The sequence below is a fragment of the Pistacia vera genome, unplaced genomic scaffold, assembly GCF_008641045.1.
Source record: "Pistacia vera cultivar Batoury unplaced genomic scaffold, PisVer_v2 Contig800, whole genome shotgun sequence".
NCBI lineage: Eukaryota > Viridiplantae > Streptophyta > Magnoliopsida > Sapindales > Anacardiaceae > Pistacia > Pistacia vera.
In genome coordinates, this window is record NW_022196669.1 from 21,453 (window position 1) to 42,211 (window position 20,759).

Here is a 20,759-nt window from a genome sequence, read left to right on the forward strand (position 1 = left end):
TTACTGGCGCTCTATCTGAATAGTCACGTGGTGATGTTTAATTCTCGCCTAATATACTCGATAACCTTGTCTAGAACCATGTCAGCATCAGCATCGGGCTTTATTTGACATGGCACGTAGTAACACCTTTCCCAACTGTTATGCCCAAATGTGATTCGTGGATGGCAACAACCTCATCCATCTCACAAAGCCCCTTCTCAGTCTAGTGGCATCAATCTCTCTAGGCGTGCTCCTCATCAGAACCCCTCCAAAATGTTTCGTAACATTTCGATTGTTGTGCCCAACACAATAGCTGAGAATATGAGGATGCATATCAAATCAATAATCTTCCACTCGGCTTGTACACCTATGATTGCCCCACCAATCCATACACCCACACTCTGAATGGAATCTCCCAGTACATGAAGGTAACCCCTGTACATGATGTTTCGTGCTTCTTCTCTGTTTTGGTCCATTCTAGTTCTTCTCGTCTTCGGAATTATAGTTCTGCAAAGGCTTGGTGTGATCTGCTCCGACATTACGATATATGATACACGTACACCCAGGTCCTAATGTCGTGTCCTCCTTAGTAACTCATGTTATTCCAGATCCTCGTGCTATGACCCTCTCCACCATGTCCATGATCATGATCCTCGTGTTGCTTGTCAGCTCCACCATATCCGTGATCGATCATGTCACCATGTCCACTCCTCGTGTGCCTATGATCTCTCCATTCCATGATGATCATGATCACCATGTCCATGTCCATGTCCGTGTCCGTGTCCGTTGTTCCGGTCCGTGTCCTGTACCGCTGACCGTGACCGTGACCGTGACCGACCGCACATGCTGATGTCCTGTCGATCGTGACCATGCCGTGAGCCCGTGATCGTCCTGTGCCAAACAAGATTGCCATGGCTATATTACAACTAAACCAATTGCAGAAACAACAAACATAAATAATCCCTTAACTTCACCAGTATCATGAATAACGTCTAGGCATGGCTTTTGCGTATCAGGTCCCCGAGCAGAAGGCCATACCAATTGGATTGAAACCAAAGCACCGCGTTCTCATTCTGAAGAAACATAAATGTGACGTGGATTGCCTCCCATCCTGATGCCCAGGTAGGAACAGCGAAATGGCAAAATGCTGCAACATCTGACAGAGATCGGCATCGGTTAATATAGCAGACTGTTTCGCTTTAATACCTCCAACAACTTCTACACTCATAAATAGTGATGCAGAGCACAACTGCTATCAGAAGTTTTCCGCAATGTATGCAGTACGCCCTTCCGCATCTTTGGAAGAGGTTTGACGCATCTGAAATCCACATGGTGCTGTCCCACAAAACTTACTCCCAGCCATGCCTTTTCTACAGTCGGCACATCTCCAGTACCTCGATATATGTCGTAATGTTCAAATTTGCACTTCCATCTGAAAATTTACATCATCAAAAACAGAACAAGAGGGATATCCAGATAAGATTTGTGAAAGCAACATCCAAAATAATCAATTGCAGGATAATAAATTTGTGCAAATTCTTAAAATTAGCAAATTACAACAGAGAATGATAACCTAATAATAAATCACCTGAGCCAACAAAACAGCGATTGAAAAGAACAGGTTAGAAGTTTTTATAGTAAGATATTAACATGGGGAAAAAAACCTTTAAAGTTGGTGTAGTTTTAAGAATACGCATCATATCTTGGATGCTTCTCATACCAGTTCACACGCACTTGTCTAGAGTGATAATATGTATGAACAAACATCATAACCAGAAATCACTAAATCAAGTGCAGATTCAAACAAAAATTGTATCAGAATACACAGAGCACAAATTACTCTAGACATCTCATCTTTTGAGTATCCTTAAGCATCACAAGATCTATACTCATCTACACATCCCCTGTTCCTAAACCAATGTTTCTGCACAAAACCTTATTGCCCAGAAGTCATCCAAGTTCTTTCACTGAACGGCTATAACATACTGACTGACTACACATCTCCAAATATATATTGAAAGAATCTCTGACCAAAACTTCAATAATTTCTACGCATGCTCAAATTAGTTTCACATATGCGATTATACCAGCCCATTGTCCACATTCCTTAGCGTTCACAACATGAAAGTTCCCCTACCAAAAGATCTCTATCAATTTCTTACGGTCGGAAAGTTTCTTCTTCGAGAAACCTCTTTATCAAAGCTCGCTTAATTTTCTTGACAATCATCAACGCAAACAAAACAACAGAAAAAGAATAAAAACACCGACCACTACCAAAATCCAGATTTTTTGTTCATGAGTTGGATAAGGTGTAGATCGAAATTTGTTTGGTTTTCTCTTTTATATTAAGAACAAATCCATAATTACAGTAACATATTATAACCACACCATACTCAACAAGAATGCTTCTCACATCAGCAGAAAGCGAGAATATAACATGAATATCACACATAAGTCAGGCCGCGATCTAAGAATAATATAAGAAAAGGTGAACCCATCGTTATAAATAACACAGAAAAGAAAGAAGAAAAAGCGAAGGGTACCTGATATGAATGACAATAAACCGGCGTCTCAAGTTCCTTTACTGCCACAAATTTGTAGAATATTATGCAAACGAATCAGAGGAGGATATTAGGTGTTTGATGCTGGTGTTGGTGTTGCTGTGCGGTTGGGACTGTGATTTATTATTATAAGTATATACTACAAAACAACCAAAGGGCCAAGCACCATGGCCTTCACATAAATGTTTAGATTCTCGCTCTTCTAGCTATCATTCCTATAATGAAATTTGTTCCGCTTAATTAGGCCATCCCACTTTTACACTTTAAAACCCTTCGGCTCGTTTTTGTGGTTATTATGACTGCGTTTTACATATTTAAATTATTTCGATTAGGCCAGCGAACGAATTCACCCCACCAAAGTTTGGAATATGGCAGAGTAATACCCATAAAGTTTAGAATGACCTCACTAACGTTTTGTCATATTTGTTAAGGATTTCTTCTGCTAAAAGACAGTATAATAATTTCATTTCTCTACAATCATAAAATTTTTAAATTTTAAATCTTTTCTTCCGTATTCATTTCTCACTCCAAGGCCGTTTGCACCAGCCCTCGTTACATCATCGATCGATTTTTTTGATAGATAGTATTTTTTTTTTTCACAAGTTCATGAAAATAATGACAAGGCCTGTACTGTGCGTGCGACCTATCAGATCAATCCCGGCGCTTTTTCAGTCTTGTTTACTTTATCGTTTAAGGTCAAGCTAAAACATTTTTAACCGCATTAGTGATGATCACTTCTAAACCTTTTAGGTACCACTCGAGACCAGATCTTTATCTATGTCAGCAAAAACTTGGGGTAATTCGAGTGTAGGTTGTTCACACCCTCTTGATATACAATGAAAGTATGGGCCTAGTTTAGGCGTAGTTCCAGGCCTCCAATTACACACTCATGCTTGACTCCGTGTTCGTTTTTTATCTGTAAACGATGCTCCTTTATTTTTACAGAAAAAGATTAACTGGGGGAAGAGATGAACTTCATGAAATTAGAAATGTATAGAAACGTATGAATTTATTATTAATAATTAGATATAGAGGAGAATCCATTCATAATACTCCCTTCTTTCCTCTAATTTATATTTTAAAGATAAATAGTTTATTTAACTTTTAGGTTTGTACTGTTCCCGGCTAGATTTTTTTATAAAACGCGTTTAGGTTTTAATAAAATGTTCTTTTGATGTGCTATCTAACTCGTGGCTTGTGTCGCCGGGTAAAACATTAAGAGACCCCGACATTGAGCACCCCACAGCGCATTCATCCCCTCAATGTGGCCACGCTTTCCAGTTTACGAGCTGGTCTGGACTTACCTCAGTAGAAAGCTGCAGAATTGTTTTGTTACCGCTCTTGCACCTTGAAAATTGATAAACAGTCCCATCTTCATGTTGTTCCTTTGCTTTACCAAGGGGTGCATTTGCTTTAAACTATTCCATATCGGAATATAAATGACACGTGCACACAAAAGCTTTTTGTACTTATCAGGAAACTACACAGTTATTGGTGGATTGAGTGTCCTCGGTATGTCAACTCATATGCACTAACTACGAACTCCCCCGATTGCTTGCTTTCTGATAAATATAAGTTGTTATGTAACCGCCATTTACCATATTCGTATTTCTTTATATCACCCGCTCTGTACTACTAAAACCCTATGCCACTCACTTTATTTGCTATTTCGTTTGGTGTTTTTGTCCACGTCCCTAAACCTCTGGTCTCGTTTATAATTTACTTACGAAAGACATGTTCCTTTTACTGTCCGCTTAAAATCAAACTCTCTAATCCTCAAATATCTTTTCCCTGTCAGTAGCCTGCCCTGTAAGAGCGAATCTCTATCAGTATGTGAACGTGGCACAATTCCTATCAGAGAGATGATTCCACGTCTCCATGAAAAAGGGGGGTGTCTGTCTGGTTTTTCATCATTTGAAAATGAAAACTCTGCTATAAATTCCTAATAAAAAACCTACCTTGGCCACTATATCCGAGTATTACCAACCATTCATAACCAAAAATCGTATGCGTAGTATATTTCATACCATAAATCTTGCCACTGCCTACAACACCGTGAACTAACTCAAACTATTGATTAATTTTAATTCTTTTGCGTTCAAGAAACAGGGTTATAAATAAGTCCACTAACTTCAATAAATATAGAATCAAAGTCCTATAGAGATTTGTTTTGCCAACACCACTAGTTTTTTCTAATTATTCAGAACGCCCTCGCTAATTCGCAAAGAAGTGCAAAACCGGTCGAAGGCCAAATATGACTACCAAGGAGTCTGAGCCATGCTTCCTTGTCCTTGGCACAGGTCTCATTTTGCCCACTGGACCCCTGCTGAAAGAATTATCCGGGAAAAGCCATTTTCAATTTCCTTTGCAGATTTCATGCAATGATTGGGGGGGGGGTGCGTAATGCACCAAACCTTTGATCTAGGGGCAACGCTATTATTATTCGCTATTTCATAATAGGTATCTGAACCTCGTAAGAACGAGTTTGTCTACTCTTGACAAGAATGAAAACTTTGCCTAAAATTCCTAATTGCAGCGCCAGCCTCCATTCATCATTAATAACACCAAATTACACTCAAAAGCTCTACAAAAAATGGATGTGCGGTATAATTACATCGTTCAGTAAATCTTATGACTTCACCAGTACAAGATAATTGTACTACCATACGCAAAAACGAACTAATCAAACTAATCAGGATTACTTTCTTTTTGTTCAAGGCCAGGAGGATTCCAATCAATTCCCATATTACTGTCAGCAGTTCCTGCTATTTAATTCTCATGGCTTATTCACATCGTGTCGGTTAGCATTCAAATGGAAGTTTTTCAGTGGCCATGGCCCGCCCTTGTTTCCAAACGGTAACCTTTCCCACTTCTGAACTTTCTTTTCGGGTCTCTTTCGACGATCGAACCACACTATGTATCCACCTCCTACCACGTGTCCCGTATAAGCAAATTGACTTATCTTAAAATCTGCGTGCCGATTCCATGGCAGACTGGTGAGTGAAGATGTAACATCTGGAATGCCAATTTTTAAACCATTTACACTCAAGGAATACTATACCACTATTACTTACGATATCCAAACTCTCTTTTGGGCAGGGTCTACCTCTTTCAGCAATGGGCAAATATGCCTCATAGTCCCACTTTTCCCTCATGACAATCAACAAACCATACGAAACAAGTTATTTAAAAGCTCTACTGGCACAGCGATATTTTCTAGCATGTGCAGCATGCTCATGTCTACGTTCAACAAAACACACTTACACACCTAGGTACTCTGCAGGGTCAGTTTTAGGTTCACTATTCTAAGACCCTGACACAAGGGAATCTATTTTCACAATGTCAAATCATCATTCCTAGAGAAGAGGATTCGGTTCATTTGCATGTCTGACAATGTTCCTTTGGCCCGACGCGAACCACCATTCTTCAAATTCACAATGTCATACTGTGTTTCTCTTATGGTTGCATGCTCCAAGACCATGGTCTTAAGTGAGTTTCCCATTGATAATAAAGTGTTGGGGTAGGGATTACAGCACCCATTTGTCCCTTCGTGATAACCTGAAGGCACAGCTCACACCCATTTAAGAAGAACAGTGATTAATTAGGATCAGTATGTCGCGCAATAATCATAAGTTTAGCTCTGGTTGTGACATGGGTGGAACTAATATTTCAAAACGCTGTGTTGGCAGTGGTGCCTATGATTTGTCTATATATGCCTCTTTGAGGCTCAAACCTCCGGATATGTTCCATCATAGTTCTCACTAGCCCCCTTAAACTGATGCTGGGATGCAATACCTCTAGGTTAACTCATATACACCCGTTCATTCTTTTAATAACCCAGACCTAGATGTGTAATAGTTTCATCTTAATCAAGTTAATGTTATGTAATTTTAATTAGACAGTGTCAGGAATTATTTTTATGTAGTGCTGGTATTGACTATGAGTAAAACTAATTATCCTTTCTTAAGATATTTGTTGTTTTTATAAGAAATTTTGAAGACCAAGCGTGTAATAAGTCAGCAGAGCCCAAAAAGAGAAATCTCAACTTGGAACACGGCTGAAGCTGTTTTCTAATTAGAAGCTGTGAAATTCTTAATATTTGAGGAGAAAAAGGGAAGAAGACAAAAAGTCATGACCCAGGCTCGTATTTCATACGGTATATTATAACATAAACAATGTCCCCCCTAGACTAATTAACTAGTTCTATTTGCCTGGTCAGAAAGATTAAAAGAATCTTAAATTAGTTACCCTCTTCCCAATACTTCGGTGTTTTCACTACCAAAAACACCAGCTGAACTCCGCGGAAAACCAGATGTAAAATTAACACATTGAATCTCTTTTAACAATAGAAGACTAAAATAGTCATTTACATATCTTAAATTACTCACCCCCAATTCAATCCCAAAATTTGATATTCACATAAATCATCTCCAGCTCTCTTCTGTCGCTAGTGGTTTGGACTTGGTTTTGGTCAATTTTGGTTCCGGTCAATTTTCTCACCAAAATCATCCGAAATCATCATTTCATCATTTTCCAACCTTGATAGCCCTCGATTTGACTAATTTTTGATGAATCTCGCAACCCAACTCCACCACACGACAACCATTTCCAGCCTTTTTAGCATGTACTCGACATTGTTGGCCTTCCCTGACACTACCATCTTCCTCTCCTCAACGCTCTCACTAAAACCTCTATCATACCTTATCCGTTTACTCTGCCAATCGTCGGCCATCGATACCTTTTGGGCTGTGACTTCTCAAGTATTTTCTTATCAATCTTGACATTGGAAATCACCTATTTCACCACCTATCACTTTTTTAATATCTACTCTCCAAAACCGTCCACCAACCTAACCTTATTAGCCTGTCGATTATTGTCCACCTCTCCTAGTGATTTTTCATCTCAAAAGGTAAAAGTAAAATAAAATAAAATAATAATAATAATAATAATTTTTTTAATATATGCTTATAATATTAGAGGGTCCTAAAATAACTCCTACCTACCTAGAGTCACAAATGGTCCGAGACGGCACTGACTATTTGCACTGGTCAGAAAGATTAAAGATCTTAGATTATCCTCCCTAATACTTTGTGTTTTCAACTACCAAAAACACAAGATGAACTCCGCGGAAAACCAGATGAAAACGTCCACAAATGAAGAGGACGATCATATTCTAAGATCTTTAATCTTGCCATGCAACTAGTGAGCGCATCAGTCTTGCCTATGGTGTTAAAAGGAACAATTGAACTTGGTGTGCTTGATATGATAGACAAAGCTGGTCCTGGAGGTCAACTCTCCTCTTCACAAATTGCAGCCCAACTTGTTACTCAAAACAAATCACAAGCCCCTTCAATTCTCGATCGAATTCTCCGCCTTCTTGCTAGCCACTCTATTTTAACATGCTCTCTTACTAGTGATCTTGATGGTGGTCAAGTTGATTGTGTCTATGGTTTGGCACCAGTAGCCAAATACTTCATCCGGAACCAAGATGGAGGGTGTTTGGCTCCCTTACTAGAATTGGTTCAGGACAAAGTGATGTTAGATATGTGGCATCATCTAAAAGAAGCAGTCGTTGAAGGGGAACTTCCATTTAACAAGGCGTATGGGATGAGTGCTGTTGAGTATGTTGGGAAGGATGCCAAACTTGGTGAAATATTCAAAGACTCCATGAAAGATTTCAACCCTATATTTATGCAGAAAATCCTGGAAATATATAAGGGTTTTGATGGTTTAAAATCTCTGGTTGATGTGGGTGGTGGGGATGGTTATATCCTTAAGATGATCATATCCAAATATCCTGCAATTAAGGGTGTCAACTACGATCTGCCTTCAATTATTGAAAAGTCAACTTCCTATCCTGGTATGAACTTTTAGGTTTTGTTTCTGATCTCATAGTAGACTTATCAACTGCACTTTATCTTCTTTGACTATAATGAGCCGAAAATTTTGATCTTTACTGCTAACTACTCGTAGAAAATTCTATTTGATTCTACAGTTTGTATAAAGAATTTTTTTTTTTTTTTTTTTCTTTTTTGACTTATTTACATGTTTGATTATGATTCTGAAACGGTCCAAAAAGGTTAGGTTACCAGTTTTACATATATGATATTTGAACAAATGTTGTTGCAGGTATTGAGCATGTTGCAGGGGATATGTTCATAGACATTCCAAAAGGAGAAGCCATTTTCATGAAGGTTTGCAGATAGCAGACTTGATCATTTTAGCACAATTTAAATGATTTCTGTTAATGACTTGGTTGATACTTTTGAAGTTGAAGGAATCCAAGTATTCATTTCAATTTATAGTTTGTCTTATTCAATTAAATTTTGAGCTAATCAATACAGAANTATGTGGCATCATCTAAAAGAAGCAGTCATTGAAGGGGAACTTCCATTTAACAAGGCGCATGGGATGAGTGCTGTTGAGTATGTTGGGAAGGATGCCAAACTTGGTGAAATATTCAAAGACTCCATGAAAGATTTCAACCCAATATTTATGCAGAAAATCCTGGAAATATATAAAGGTTTTGATGGTTTAAAATCTCTGGTTGATGTGGGTGGTGGGGATGGTTTTATCCTTAAGATGATTATATCCAAATATCCTGCAATTAAGGGTGTCAACTACGATCTGCCTTCAATTATTGAAAAGTCAACTTCCTATCCTGGTATGAACTTGTAGGTTTTGTTTCTGATCTCATAGTAGACTTAACAACTGCACTTTATCTTCTTTTTTTTCTTTTTTGACTTATTTACATGTTTGATTATGATGCTGAAACGGTCCAAAAAGGTTACCAGTTTTACATATTTGATATTTGAACAAATGTTGTTGCAGGGGATATGTTCATAGACATTCCAAAAGGAGAAGCCATTTTCATGAAGGTTTGCAGATATCAGACTTGGTCATTTTAGCACAATTTAAATGATTTCTGTTAATGACTTGGTTGATACTCCTGAAGTTGAAGGAATCCAAGTATTCATTTCAATTTATAGTTTGTCTTATTCAATTAAATTTTGAGCTAATCAATACAGAATTTGTATGAAACAGTGGATGCTACACAGTTGGGACGATGAGCACTGCGTGAAGATACTAAAAAATTGCTATGAAGCATTACCGGCCAACGGGAAAGTGAAAGTAGTTGATTTAGTAATACCAGAAGCCCCTGAAGCTATTCTTGCTGCAAAAAGCTTATTTCAGTTAGATATGTTCATGATGAACATGAATTCGAGAGGAAAGGAGAGGACAAGAAAAGAATTTCAAAGTTTGGGAGAAGACGCAGGGTATTCTCATATTCAAGTGCCATGTTCTGCATTTAATTTCTCAGTTATAGAGTTCTATAAATCTATGTGAAGTAGTTTCCCCTACTGTCATTATGGCTTGTCTTATGTAGGTGTATCAGAAGCATAATGAACAAAGCGATAACAGAAAAAGGTAGACTGAAGAAAGCAGTAATTGATATAACGCATAAGAAATTATCCCTCAACAGTCAACACCACCAATATGTATGCTAAAGGAATATAAATCAGCCAAATACATAGTTGATGTGATCATATAACAGGTGTAAAAGAATTTGAAAAGTTAAAACTGACACCCGGCTCACCCAAAAAAAAACCTCCACATACCCAGTCATCTCTCCCCATAACTACTGCCTACTGGCGCTCTATCTGAATAGTCACGTGGCTGCTGTTGTATTCTCGCCTAATATACTCGATAACCTTGTCTAGAACCATGTCAGCATCAGCATCGGGCTTTATTTTGACATGGCACGCCAGTAACTCTTTCCCAACTGTTATTGCCCAAATGTGCAATTCGTGGATGGCAACTTAATTTCTCCATTACATTCAACCTCCCTTACAACATGAAACTTAATCTTGATACGCTTTGTGCGACCATGTAAGAGTGGATTTTTATCCATTGCAACAACATATTGATTATCACATAGAATCACAGTAGAATTTTCTATTTTTGCTTCAAATCATCTAAGATTTTTCTTAGCCAAATGGCTTGGTTCACAGCAGCAGTAGTAGATATATATTCTTACTTCTACTGTGGACTGAGCTACGGTATCCTGTTTTTTGGACAACCAACAAACAGCACCTGAATTCAAGAAGAATACTTAGCTAGAAGTACTCCTCATTCATCAATGGATCTAGCCCAGTCACTGTCAGAGTATCTAACAAGCTAAAAAATTTCAGACCTCTTAAACCAAACACTAAGATTAGAACTCCCCTTAATGTACCTCATCACTCTCTTGGTTGCCATGAAGTGGATTTCACTCGGGTTGCTCATAAACTTGGAGAGGAGGCTTGTTGCAAACATTAAGTCAGGCCTGGTTGTTGTCAAATACAGCAAACACCCTATCAGGCTACTGTAAATTCCCTTATCAACCTTCACAGCCCCATCATCTTTGCTCAGCTTCAGGTTTGCAACCAATGGAGTATCCATTGGTTTGCATTTGTCCATATTGAACTTTTTCAAGACTTCATTAGCATATTTCTGTTGGCTAACAAAGATTCCATATTGAGTTTGACTGATCTCCATACCAAGGAAATAAGACATTTCCCCTAAGTCAGTCATTTTGAACTTACTATGCATAGCCTCTTGAATTCATTCAGCTGGCTTGTGCTGCTTCTGGTGATGAGTAAATCATCCACATGCAAAGACACAATGATGAACTCCCCTGCCAGCTCTCTCACATATAATGTGTGCTCATTAGGACTCCTCATATATCCCAAACTGATTAAGTAATCATTAATTCTGCTACACCAGGCTCTAGGAGCCTGTTTTAGGCCATATAAAGCTTTCCTTAGCGAATAGACTTTGTTCTCTTGGCCTTCAACTTCATAATCATATCCCTCCGGCTGCTCCACATATATTTCATCATTGACCCAACCACTCAAGAACACATACTTAACATCTAACAGAAAAATTCTCCATTCAGATTGGGCTGCTAGAGCAAGGAGAAGTCTGATTGTATCATGCCTGGCCACTGGTGCAAATGTGTCCGAAAAGTCCACTCCAAACTGTTGTGCAAACCCCTTGACAACCAACCTTGCTTTGTGCACGTGAACTGATCCATCTAGATTCAATTTCCTCTTGTAAATCCATTTAACCTGAATCACCTTTCTGTTTGCTGGTTTATCCAACAATTCCCAGGTATTATTCTTCTCAATCATGTTTAACTCCTCCTTCATTGCATCCCTCCAAGNCTCATATTCAAGTGCCATGTTCTGCATTTAATTTCTCGGTTATAGAGTTCTATAAATCTATGTGAAGTAGTTTCCTCTACTGTCATTATGGCTTGTCTTATGTACGTGTATCAGAAGCATAATTATACTTGATTTTAACAGGGCATTGAATTTGAGCCCATTCAAATCTGTTTAATGAATCTAACTGGCAAATGATCAAAGCGATAACAGAAAAAGGAAGATTGAAGAAAGCAGTAATTGATATAACGCATAAGAAATTATCCCTCAACAGTCAACACCACCTATATGTATGCTAAAGAAATATAAATCAGCCAAATACATAGTTGATGTGATCATTTAACTGGTGTAAAAGAATTTGAAAAGTTAAAACTGACACCCGGCTCACCCAAAAAACCACCACCACATACCCAGTGATCTCTCCCCAGAACTACTGCCTACTGGCGCTCTATCTGAATAGTCACGTGGCTGATGTTGTATTCTCGCCTAATATACTCGATAACCTTGTCAAGAACCATGTCAGCATCAGCATCGGGCTTTATTTTGACATGGCACGCTAGTAACACTTTCCCAACTGTTATTGCCCAAATGTGCAATTCGTGGATGGCAACAACCTCATCCATCTCACAAAGCCCCTTCTCAAGTCTAGTGGCATCAATCTCTCTAGGCGTGCTCTCCATCAGAACCTCCAAAATGTTTCGTAACATTCTGATTGTTGTGCCCAACACAATAGCTGAGAATATGAGAGTGCATATCAAATCAATAATCTTCCACTCAGGCTTGTACCATATGATTGCCCCACCAATCATTACGCCAACACTCTGAATGGAATCCGAATCCCCAAGTACAAGAAGGCAAGCTCTCTGTACATTGATGTTTCGTTGCTGCTTCTGTTTTGGTCCACCCTTCAGTTTCTTCCCGTCTTCGGAATTACTAGTGTTAAGCAAAGGCACATCACCATGTCCATCCTCGTGCCTATGATCATCTCCACCATGTCCATGATAATGATCACCATGTCCATGTCCATGTCCATGTCCGTGTCCGTGTCCGTGCCCGTGATCGTGACCATGGCCATGTCCGTGATCATGACCCAACAAGATTGCCATTGCTATATTAACAACTAAACCAAATGCAGAAACAACAAACATAAGAAATCCCTGAACTTCACCAGTATTATGAATAAGTCTAGCAATGGCTTCGTATACAAGGATCCCAGTAAGAAGCCACATCAATAGGATTGAAACCAGATCACCGATTATCTTAATTCTGAAGAAACCATAAGATTGACGTGGATTTGCCTCCCATCCTGCTGCCCAGAGCGAGAACAGCGAAGTGGCAAATCCTGCAACATCTAAAAAGAGGATAGCTGCATCGGTTAATATAGCAAGACTGTTCGCTTTAATACCTCCAACAACTTCTACACTCATAAATATGATGTAGAGCACAACTTCTATCAGAAGTTTCCGCATGGATGCATTACGCTCCTTCGCATCTTTGGACGAGGTTTTAGCATCTGAAAAACCACATGGTGCTGTCCCACAAAACTTACTCCCAGCCAGGCCTCTTTCCACAGTCGGCACATCTCCAGATACCTCAATTATATGCGAATGTTCAGAATTTTGCACTTCCATCTGAAAATTTACATCATCAAAAACAGGAACAAGAGGGATAATCCAGAATAATTTTGCAAAAGCAAGCATCCTAATAAATAATCAATTGCAGATAATAAATTTGTGAAATTTCTTAAAATAAAGCAAGTTAACATCAAACAGAGAAGTGAAATAACAATATGAATCACCCGGAGCCAACAGAAACAGCGATTGAAAAGAACGAGTTAGAAGTTATAAGAATAGATTAAAATGGCGAAAAAAAAAAAAATTAAAGTTGTGTAATTTTAAGATAACATCATATCTTGGATGACTTCTCATACCAGTTCAAGCACTAGGCTAGAGTGATAATATTTATGAACAAACAATCATAACAAGTAATCACTAAATCAATGCAGATTCAAACAGAAAATTGTATCAGAATACACAGAGGCACAAATTACATCTAGACATCTCATCATTTTGAGTATCCATAAGGCACCACATAGTACCTCTACCATCCCCTGTTCTTAAACCAATGTTTCTGCACAAAAACCTAATATTGCCCAGAAGTCATCCAAGTTCTTTCACTGAACGGCTATAACATACTGACTGACTACACATCACCAATATATATTGAAAGAATCTCTGACCAAAACTTCAATAATTTCTAGCATGCTCAAATTAGTTTCACATATGCGATTATATACAGCCCAATTTTCCACATTCCTTAGTCGTTAAACATGGAAAGATATCCTACTCCCAAAAGATTTCAATCATAAATTTCATACGGTTCGAAATTTTCTTCCGGAACTCTCTTTATAAGTCGCTTAAATTTCTTGACAATCATCAACGCAAACAAAACAACAGAAAAAGAATAAAGACACCGACCCACTACCAAAAATCAGATTTTTTGTTCATGAGTTGGATAAGATGTAGAATCGAAATTTGTTTGGTTTTCTCTTATAAGAACAAATCCATAGTTACATTAACATATTATAAACGGCCAAACGACTTGCGGATACCCAAGATTTGCCGTAACGACAAAGTGGTATCTAAAAGGTTTAAAAACAATAAACAGGTACCTTCTGTCATGTGTTGTTACTGTTTTCTATTTGATAACAGTGAAAAGACTAAAATGCGCTTGAAAGTTTGATATTTTAGTTTTTTATAAATTTAAAAATCTCTAAAAACCCCTTAGGTTTGCTAATTTAACTAAACACCCCCATATATAAAAAGTTTGTTAAATGACAAAAACACCCCCACCACCTACAGTGCCAGATTCCGGCCACCATCGTCGGAATCTGGCCGAAAATTGCGTTACGACACAGACCTATCGGATTTGTGTCGTAATGCGTTGATCTGGCCTTTTCCGGCCAGATCCGTGGCTGATCTCGCTGAAAAAGGCCAGATCTGGCCGTCAATGCCGCAGATGGAGTTTTGCGGCCACGAAGGCCAGATCTAGCCGTAGATCTGGCCTTTTCCGACAGATCAACCACGGATTTGGTCGAAAAAGGCCAGATCGACACGTTACGACACAGATCCGATGGGTCTGTGTCGTAACGCAATTTCCCAGCCAGTTTCCAACGGTGGTGGCCGAAATCTGGCACTGTGTGGGGTGGGGGTATTTTTGTCATTTAACAAACTTTTTATATATGGGGGTGTTTAGTTAAATTAGCAAACCTATGAGGTTTTTTAGAAATTTTTAAATTTATAAAAAACTAAAATATCAAACTTTTAAGGGCATTTTAGTCTTTTCACTATTAACAAACAGAAATCACTAACAGCACATGAAGAAAGGTACCTGTTTGTCATTTCCAAACCTTTTAGGTACCAATTTATTGTTTCGACAAACCTTGGGTATGCGCAAGTCGTTCGGCCTATTATAAACCAACCAATACTCAACATAGATGCCTATCTCATATCAGCAGAAAGAGAATATTAACATGAATATTCAACATATATCAGGCAGCGATTCAAGAATATTAGAAGAAAAGGTGAACCCATCGTTAAAATAACTGAAACAAAAAGACAGAAAAAGAGAAGGGAACCATTGAATGAATGAAGAATAAACGTCGGTGTCTCCAGTTCCTTTACGTGCCACAAAATTTGTAGAAATATGCAGATGAACCAGAAGGAAGGAATATTAGGTGTTTGATGCAGGTGATGGTATTGGTGTTGGGACTGTATTTATACAACACAAAGGGCTAAGACCATGGCCTTACATAAATGTTGAATGATTCTCTCTTCTATCATTCCATGAATGAAATTTGTTTCCGCTTAATTAAGGCCATCCCACTTTCACACTTTTAACCCTTCGGGCCGCCATCTTATCCACTAGTTTTGTGGTTATTATGACTTGGTTTTACATATTTAATATTTCGATATAGGCCGAACGAATTCCACCAACCCAAAGTTTGGAATAATGGCAGATTGATACCCATAAAGTTTAGAATTGATAAATAAATACTTTCTGTCATATATTGTTAAGGATTTCTGCCTGCTAAAAGACAGTATAGTAATTTCATCTACAATCACAAAATTTTTAAATTTTAAATCTTCTTTTCCGTATCCATTCTCACCCCAAGCCCATTTGCACAGCCTTTTTGCATCATCGATCAATTTTTTGACCAAATTTAGCATTTTTTTGCAAAGTTCGGTGATAAACAATGATATTGACCCTTACTAGTGCACGTTGGGAATAGAGATCGATTGGTATTCCAGTCTTTTTACTATTGTTATCTTTTAGTAGATGGAAATTTCTAACCGAACATGACAGAATGTGGGTGTTTATCATTTCTAAACCTTTTGGGTACCACTTTGTTTATGCAGCAAACTTTGGGTATGTGTAAGTTGTTCACCCCTCTTGATATACAATGAAAGTGATGGCACTAGTTATAGACAACACAATTACACAACGACTCCGTTTGTGTTTTTAGTTTCCAATAATTGAGGGAATGATTATGGAAAGTTGGCTATTTTATTTTAAAGAGTATCTTTCATACAAATAAAGAACATCTTTATTAATTTTTAAATATAAAGAACACAATTTTTATTTAAATCCAATAGACTTTTTAAATTTAATGAAGATACTCTTTATTTTTTAGAAAGAGACTTAATAGAAGAGATAATTAATAAATAAAATATATATGAACTTGTAGTTTATTAATTAAAATTAAGATAGAGAGTGAAATTTGACTCTCTAAATATGGAGAGTCAAACTCACTCTCTAATTTATATTTTAAAGATAAAGAATCTATTAGATTTTTATTTTGATTGATATACTTTTTATAATAAAGAGTTTGGGTTATATAAAGAGTCATTTAGAGATGTTATTATATTTTGGTTTTGAGGGTAAGAACTTTAAGAGACTGACAATGGAGACCAAGAAGTCAATCCCTAATTGCAGGTTACAGTGGTTAAAGAGAAACAGCAGATGTTCTATATGCAATGAAATAAAAAGTCCCATCTCATTTGCTCCTTTTCCTTTCCAAGGGTCATGCTTTAAATATTCTCTAGATATGGGAAATAATGACACATGAACAAAAGAGGTTTTGTCAAGTATCATGAAACTGACACATATGGGTTGGTTCAACATAGAAAAATAAAAAATGCTTGCTTAATGTAAGATGATAAGGCAACTTTACATATTGTATTTTTTTAGTAATGTTATACTTACTCACGATCTTACTAATTATCTTAGAGTATCTCAAAAAAACTCTTTATATGAGTTAAACTCTTTATTATAAAGAGTTAATATATAAAAACAAGAGTCTAATAAACTCTCTATTCTTTAAAAATAAATTAAAGAATGGATTTGGCTCTTCACATCTAGAGAGTCAATCTCACTTTTTATCATAATTTTAATTAATTAAATTACAAGTTTCAATAAATTTTATTTATTATTTCTCTCTCCTATTAAGTTTTTTTTTTTAAAAAAAAATTGTTTTTCCTCTCACCACGATGGTCTTTTGAGTTTTTATATATTCATGTTCTGTTTTCTTTTCTCTAAAACATGAATTTTCAAGTTGGTAGTGATGGAAATTTGTATACTGATTCCACTGAAAATCCTCAATTTTCAACCCAACTTTCAAACTCTGATAATATATCTATTTTCACCGATACTGAAGAATCTCATTTGTCTACTCCAGTTGAATCTAACTCTAAAAGATCACGTGGCGGCAACTTTACTGCAGAAGAGAATCTTCTTATTGTCTCAGCATGGCTTAATACCAGTTTAGATGTTGTGCAAGGAAATGAACAAAAACACAAAACATATTGGGCACGATTGTGGGAGTACTTCCATAAATACAAAAATTTTGAATCTGAACGTACACAAGTTTCTTTGATGAACCGTTGGTCAACAATTCAACTAGCTACAAACAAATTTTGTGGATGCTATGCTCAGATTGAATCAAGAAACCAAAGTGGCATCAATGAGCAAGACAAGGTATTTATTATTTTATATTTTAGAAATATATTTATATTATTGCATACTTTTTTAGTTTGTATTTTTTTTCTTTTCCAGATTGCTAATGCAAAATTCCTATACCAAGAACTAAATAAATGTAAATTCCAATTTGAGCATTGTTGGAATGTATTGAGACTTCAGCCAAAATGGAAGGAAGATTGCCAAAAGAAAAAACCGATAAAAAAGAAAGACAAAAGTCCTACTCCTACATCAGAGACTCAAGTGAATTTTAGAGATGACAACATTACAAGTCCTGACTTTGTGGACATAGAGAGACCACCTGGAAGGAAAGCTGAAAAAGATAGAAAGAAAAGGAAGAGCAAAGATGTAATATCCCACTTGAGGTACGTATTTAAGATTTGCTGTATTAGTTAAAAGTTTACTGTTTCAGCTTCAATTGAGTTTATTTGTTCATGTATGTTGAGTTGGTTGATTGGTTACCTTGAAATTGGTTGAATTTTGGTGAAGTTTGGAAATTCAATCTTCGCCGGGGCGAAGAATAAGACTTTGCCGCGGCGAGGAGGAGGAGATTGCACCCATGGGTAGGTTCTTCCGTTTCGCCGGGGCGACGCAAGTTCTTCGCCGCGGCGACGCGCTAAGACAAAGTTTCTTGAGTTTTCTAGAGAATTTTCTTTTAGGGCACAATGACCATTCTACCCCTAATTAGTAGGAAAAGTGGGGAGTAAAGAAAGGAAATTTAGTAGAGATTGTGTTTGGATGGGGGTGTATTTGTAAAGAATCAAAGGATAAGATGGAATTTCCAAGAAAGGGAAGGGCAAAATGGGAAAGGATGCTTATAATATGAACTAAAAAGAAGTAAAGTGTAGAGAAAGCCTTTATTCATTTCATTCCACCGCCTCTTCCATTTGCCCATTTTCTTCAATTTCTCCATCCAATCTTCCAAGTTTTCTAAGGGATTTAAGAGGGGTTTGAGTAGAGATTTCATCTAAAGCACCTAAGGTAAGGATTCATGCTTTAGATGTGAATTTTCTTATAATTATAGGGAAGTCTAGTGGTGTTGCTGTCCTTGTGGTTGTTTTGAGTTGTAGAGAAGAGACAAGACCACAAAGGGAAGGAAAAGTGCTAAAGAAGTCATCTTTGCACAAGGTAAGTAAATCCAACCAACTTGAGTTTTAAACAAGCTTTTTGTGTAGAGTGTATGCATGATCAGTATGTAGTATGATTAATGAGAAAATTGAATTGAATGAGTAGCTATTTTTGTCGTGTTGGATAGATTCCATGTATGAGAAGTGTTTTAATGTGTATTGAGATGGAATTTGAGATGAAGTTTGAGAGATGTTGTTGAAGTTTTTGGGAGTGCTTTTAACAGGGATTATGAGTATTTGAGGGAGTTTTTCCCCAATTTGGATGGCTGGAGAATGAAGTATAGTAGTAATTTAGTAGAGTGTTTTTATGCACATGAGTTGCTTGATGAAAAGCCTAAGTGAAATCTGCCTGTCCCTGCCGTAACTTTCTAAGTAATTTTTGGTATCTTACGGACTGAACTGGCGTGAGACCAAAACATAGAAGGTGTAGCCCTGTTTCTAAGCTTTTAAACGAGACCAAAACCGTAGTAATCAAAGGTGTATAACGAAAGTTATGGTCTGGTTTAGTGTGACCTGTGCAGAATGACGGTTTTGAGGAAATCTTGTAGTTGGCATTTCATTAGTGCATTAGGGAGCATGAGCTAGCTCTACACTTTTGTTTATACACTTGAGAAGTAGCTTGATATTTAGTAGAGAGTTTGAGTATAAGCTACTTTAAGAGTTAAGAGAAAGAGAATAGAGTAGGTTGTGCGACGGGGAACCCGTGAGTAATGGGTAGAGTATTCCCGCATGTACGCCGCATTGAGAGAGCGGCATGAGTATGAGATAGAGAAGTGGTGTAGCCCGTGAGAGTGCATGCGGATGAGGGCTATACCCGAGTACCCGAGAGAGAGATTATACACTCACATGGCCAAGGGTTCCGAATCCATGCATAACCGAGTCCGATCGGCTAGAATGAGTAGAGGTCACGTAGAGTGGGAGTGAGTCCCGGCCGTGCCTCCGTTAAGATGGGGTCGTGACTTACTAAAGAGAGGTAATAGAAAAGAGTTCTAAGAGAAAGAGAAAAAGAGAGAAGTACCCAAAGGGAAGTTGAACAAGGAGTTGTAAGGAAAGAATTAAAGAGAGAGAGTTACGGGGCTAGCATGAGTAGAGGATTTACTTACTGAGCATTGTTTTAGTGCTCACCCCGTTGTTTTCCTATGTTTTGTAGGATCCAGGTGAGGACGCAGTCGGATGGACGTCGACACGCGAGGGGAAGCGGTTACACTGTCCACCATGTTTTAATAGTTTTGTATACTTTACAAGTTTGTGTAACAATGTATATGTTTGTAAAGAATATATGTACATATTTAATAAAAAGAAAAATTTTGGGCCCAATTTCTTTATATTATTTTATATGTAATTCATTATGAATATTTGAGTAGTAGTGGCTATTACAAAAGATATGGAAAATGACCCTACAGGTTCATATGTGAACTTATTACAAGAAATGAGAGACGAAAAGAGGCAATTCAATGAAAAGAAATTAGAGTTATTTGAAAAGGCATATATTCAAGGACAAGAGAGACTTGCTTATGAGCAAGAAAAGCTGCAATTAGAGCAAATGAAGGAGGATGAAAGGATAATGGCTATAGATCCAGCTGGGATGCCTCAAATGCTTGCAAATTTTTATATTCAACGTCAAAAAGAAATCAGTGAAAGGAGATCTAAAAATTGATAAATTTTAGTTTTGGTGGTTGAAGCTCTGTTATGCTTATTAGTAAAAAAAAATGTCAGTTTTGGTGGTGGAAGCTCTGTTGCTGTTGTGGTAACTTTGCTTTTTAGTTTCTTTCAGGTCTATTTCTACAGTTTTCTTGTTGCTTTATTCTTTCTCTTTCAATCATGCTATAACTCTCGGTCAATTTTGCTTTGGC

General features: G+C 37.4%; 4 protein-coding genes and 1 pseudogene across 4 annotated transcripts; 2 read left to right on the top strand and 3 right to left on the bottom strand.

Annotated features, from left to right (window-relative positions):
* On the bottom strand, positions 1–1,310 carry LOC116117215 (annotated as a pseudogene).
* Positions 1,311–7,733: 6,423 nt separating this feature from the next.
* On the top strand, positions 7,734–9,934 carry LOC116117203 (caffeic acid 3-O-methyltransferase 1-like). The gene is made up of 3 exons (XM_031403231.1): positions 7,734–8,400; positions 8,670–8,734; positions 9,585–9,934. The coding sequence occupies exons 1-3, from the start codon at positions 7,734–7,736 to the stop codon at positions 9,885–9,887; spliced, it is 1,035 nt and encodes a 344-aa protein (XP_031259091.1). The 3' UTR covers positions 9,888–9,934.
* A 723-nt stretch (positions 9,935–10,657) lies between these two features.
* On the bottom strand, positions 10,658–11,114 carry LOC116117216 (uncharacterized mitochondrial protein AtMg00810-like). The gene is made up of 2 exons (XM_031403249.1): positions 10,777–11,114; positions 10,658–10,718 (listed from the first exon to the last, which is right to left on the bottom strand). Exons 1-2 carry the CDS (start codon positions 11,112–11,114, stop codon positions 10,658–10,660), a joined length of 399 nt encoding a protein of 132 aa, XP_031259109.1.
* An 868-nt stretch (positions 11,115–11,982) lies between these two features.
* Positions 11,983–15,515, bottom strand: LOC116117204 (metal tolerance protein 1-like). The gene is made up of 2 exons (XM_031403232.1): positions 15,381–15,515; positions 11,983–13,374 (listed from the first exon to the last, which is right to left on the bottom strand). The coding sequence occupies exons 1-2, from the start codon at positions 15,381–15,383 to the stop codon at positions 12,181–12,183; spliced, it is 1,197 nt and encodes a 398-aa protein (XP_031259092.1). The 5' UTR covers positions 15,384–15,515; the 3' UTR covers positions 11,983–12,180.
* A 1,829-nt stretch (positions 15,516–17,344) lies between these two features.
* Positions 17,345–20,563, top strand: LOC116117217 (glutathione S-transferase T2-like). Its single transcript, XM_031403250.1, has 3 exons — positions 17,345–17,779; positions 17,858–18,050; positions 20,271–20,563. Exons 1-3 carry the CDS (start codon positions 17,345–17,347, stop codon positions 20,561–20,563), a joined length of 921 nt encoding a protein of 306 aa, XP_031259110.1.
* Positions 20,564–20,759: the final 196 nt, after the last annotated feature.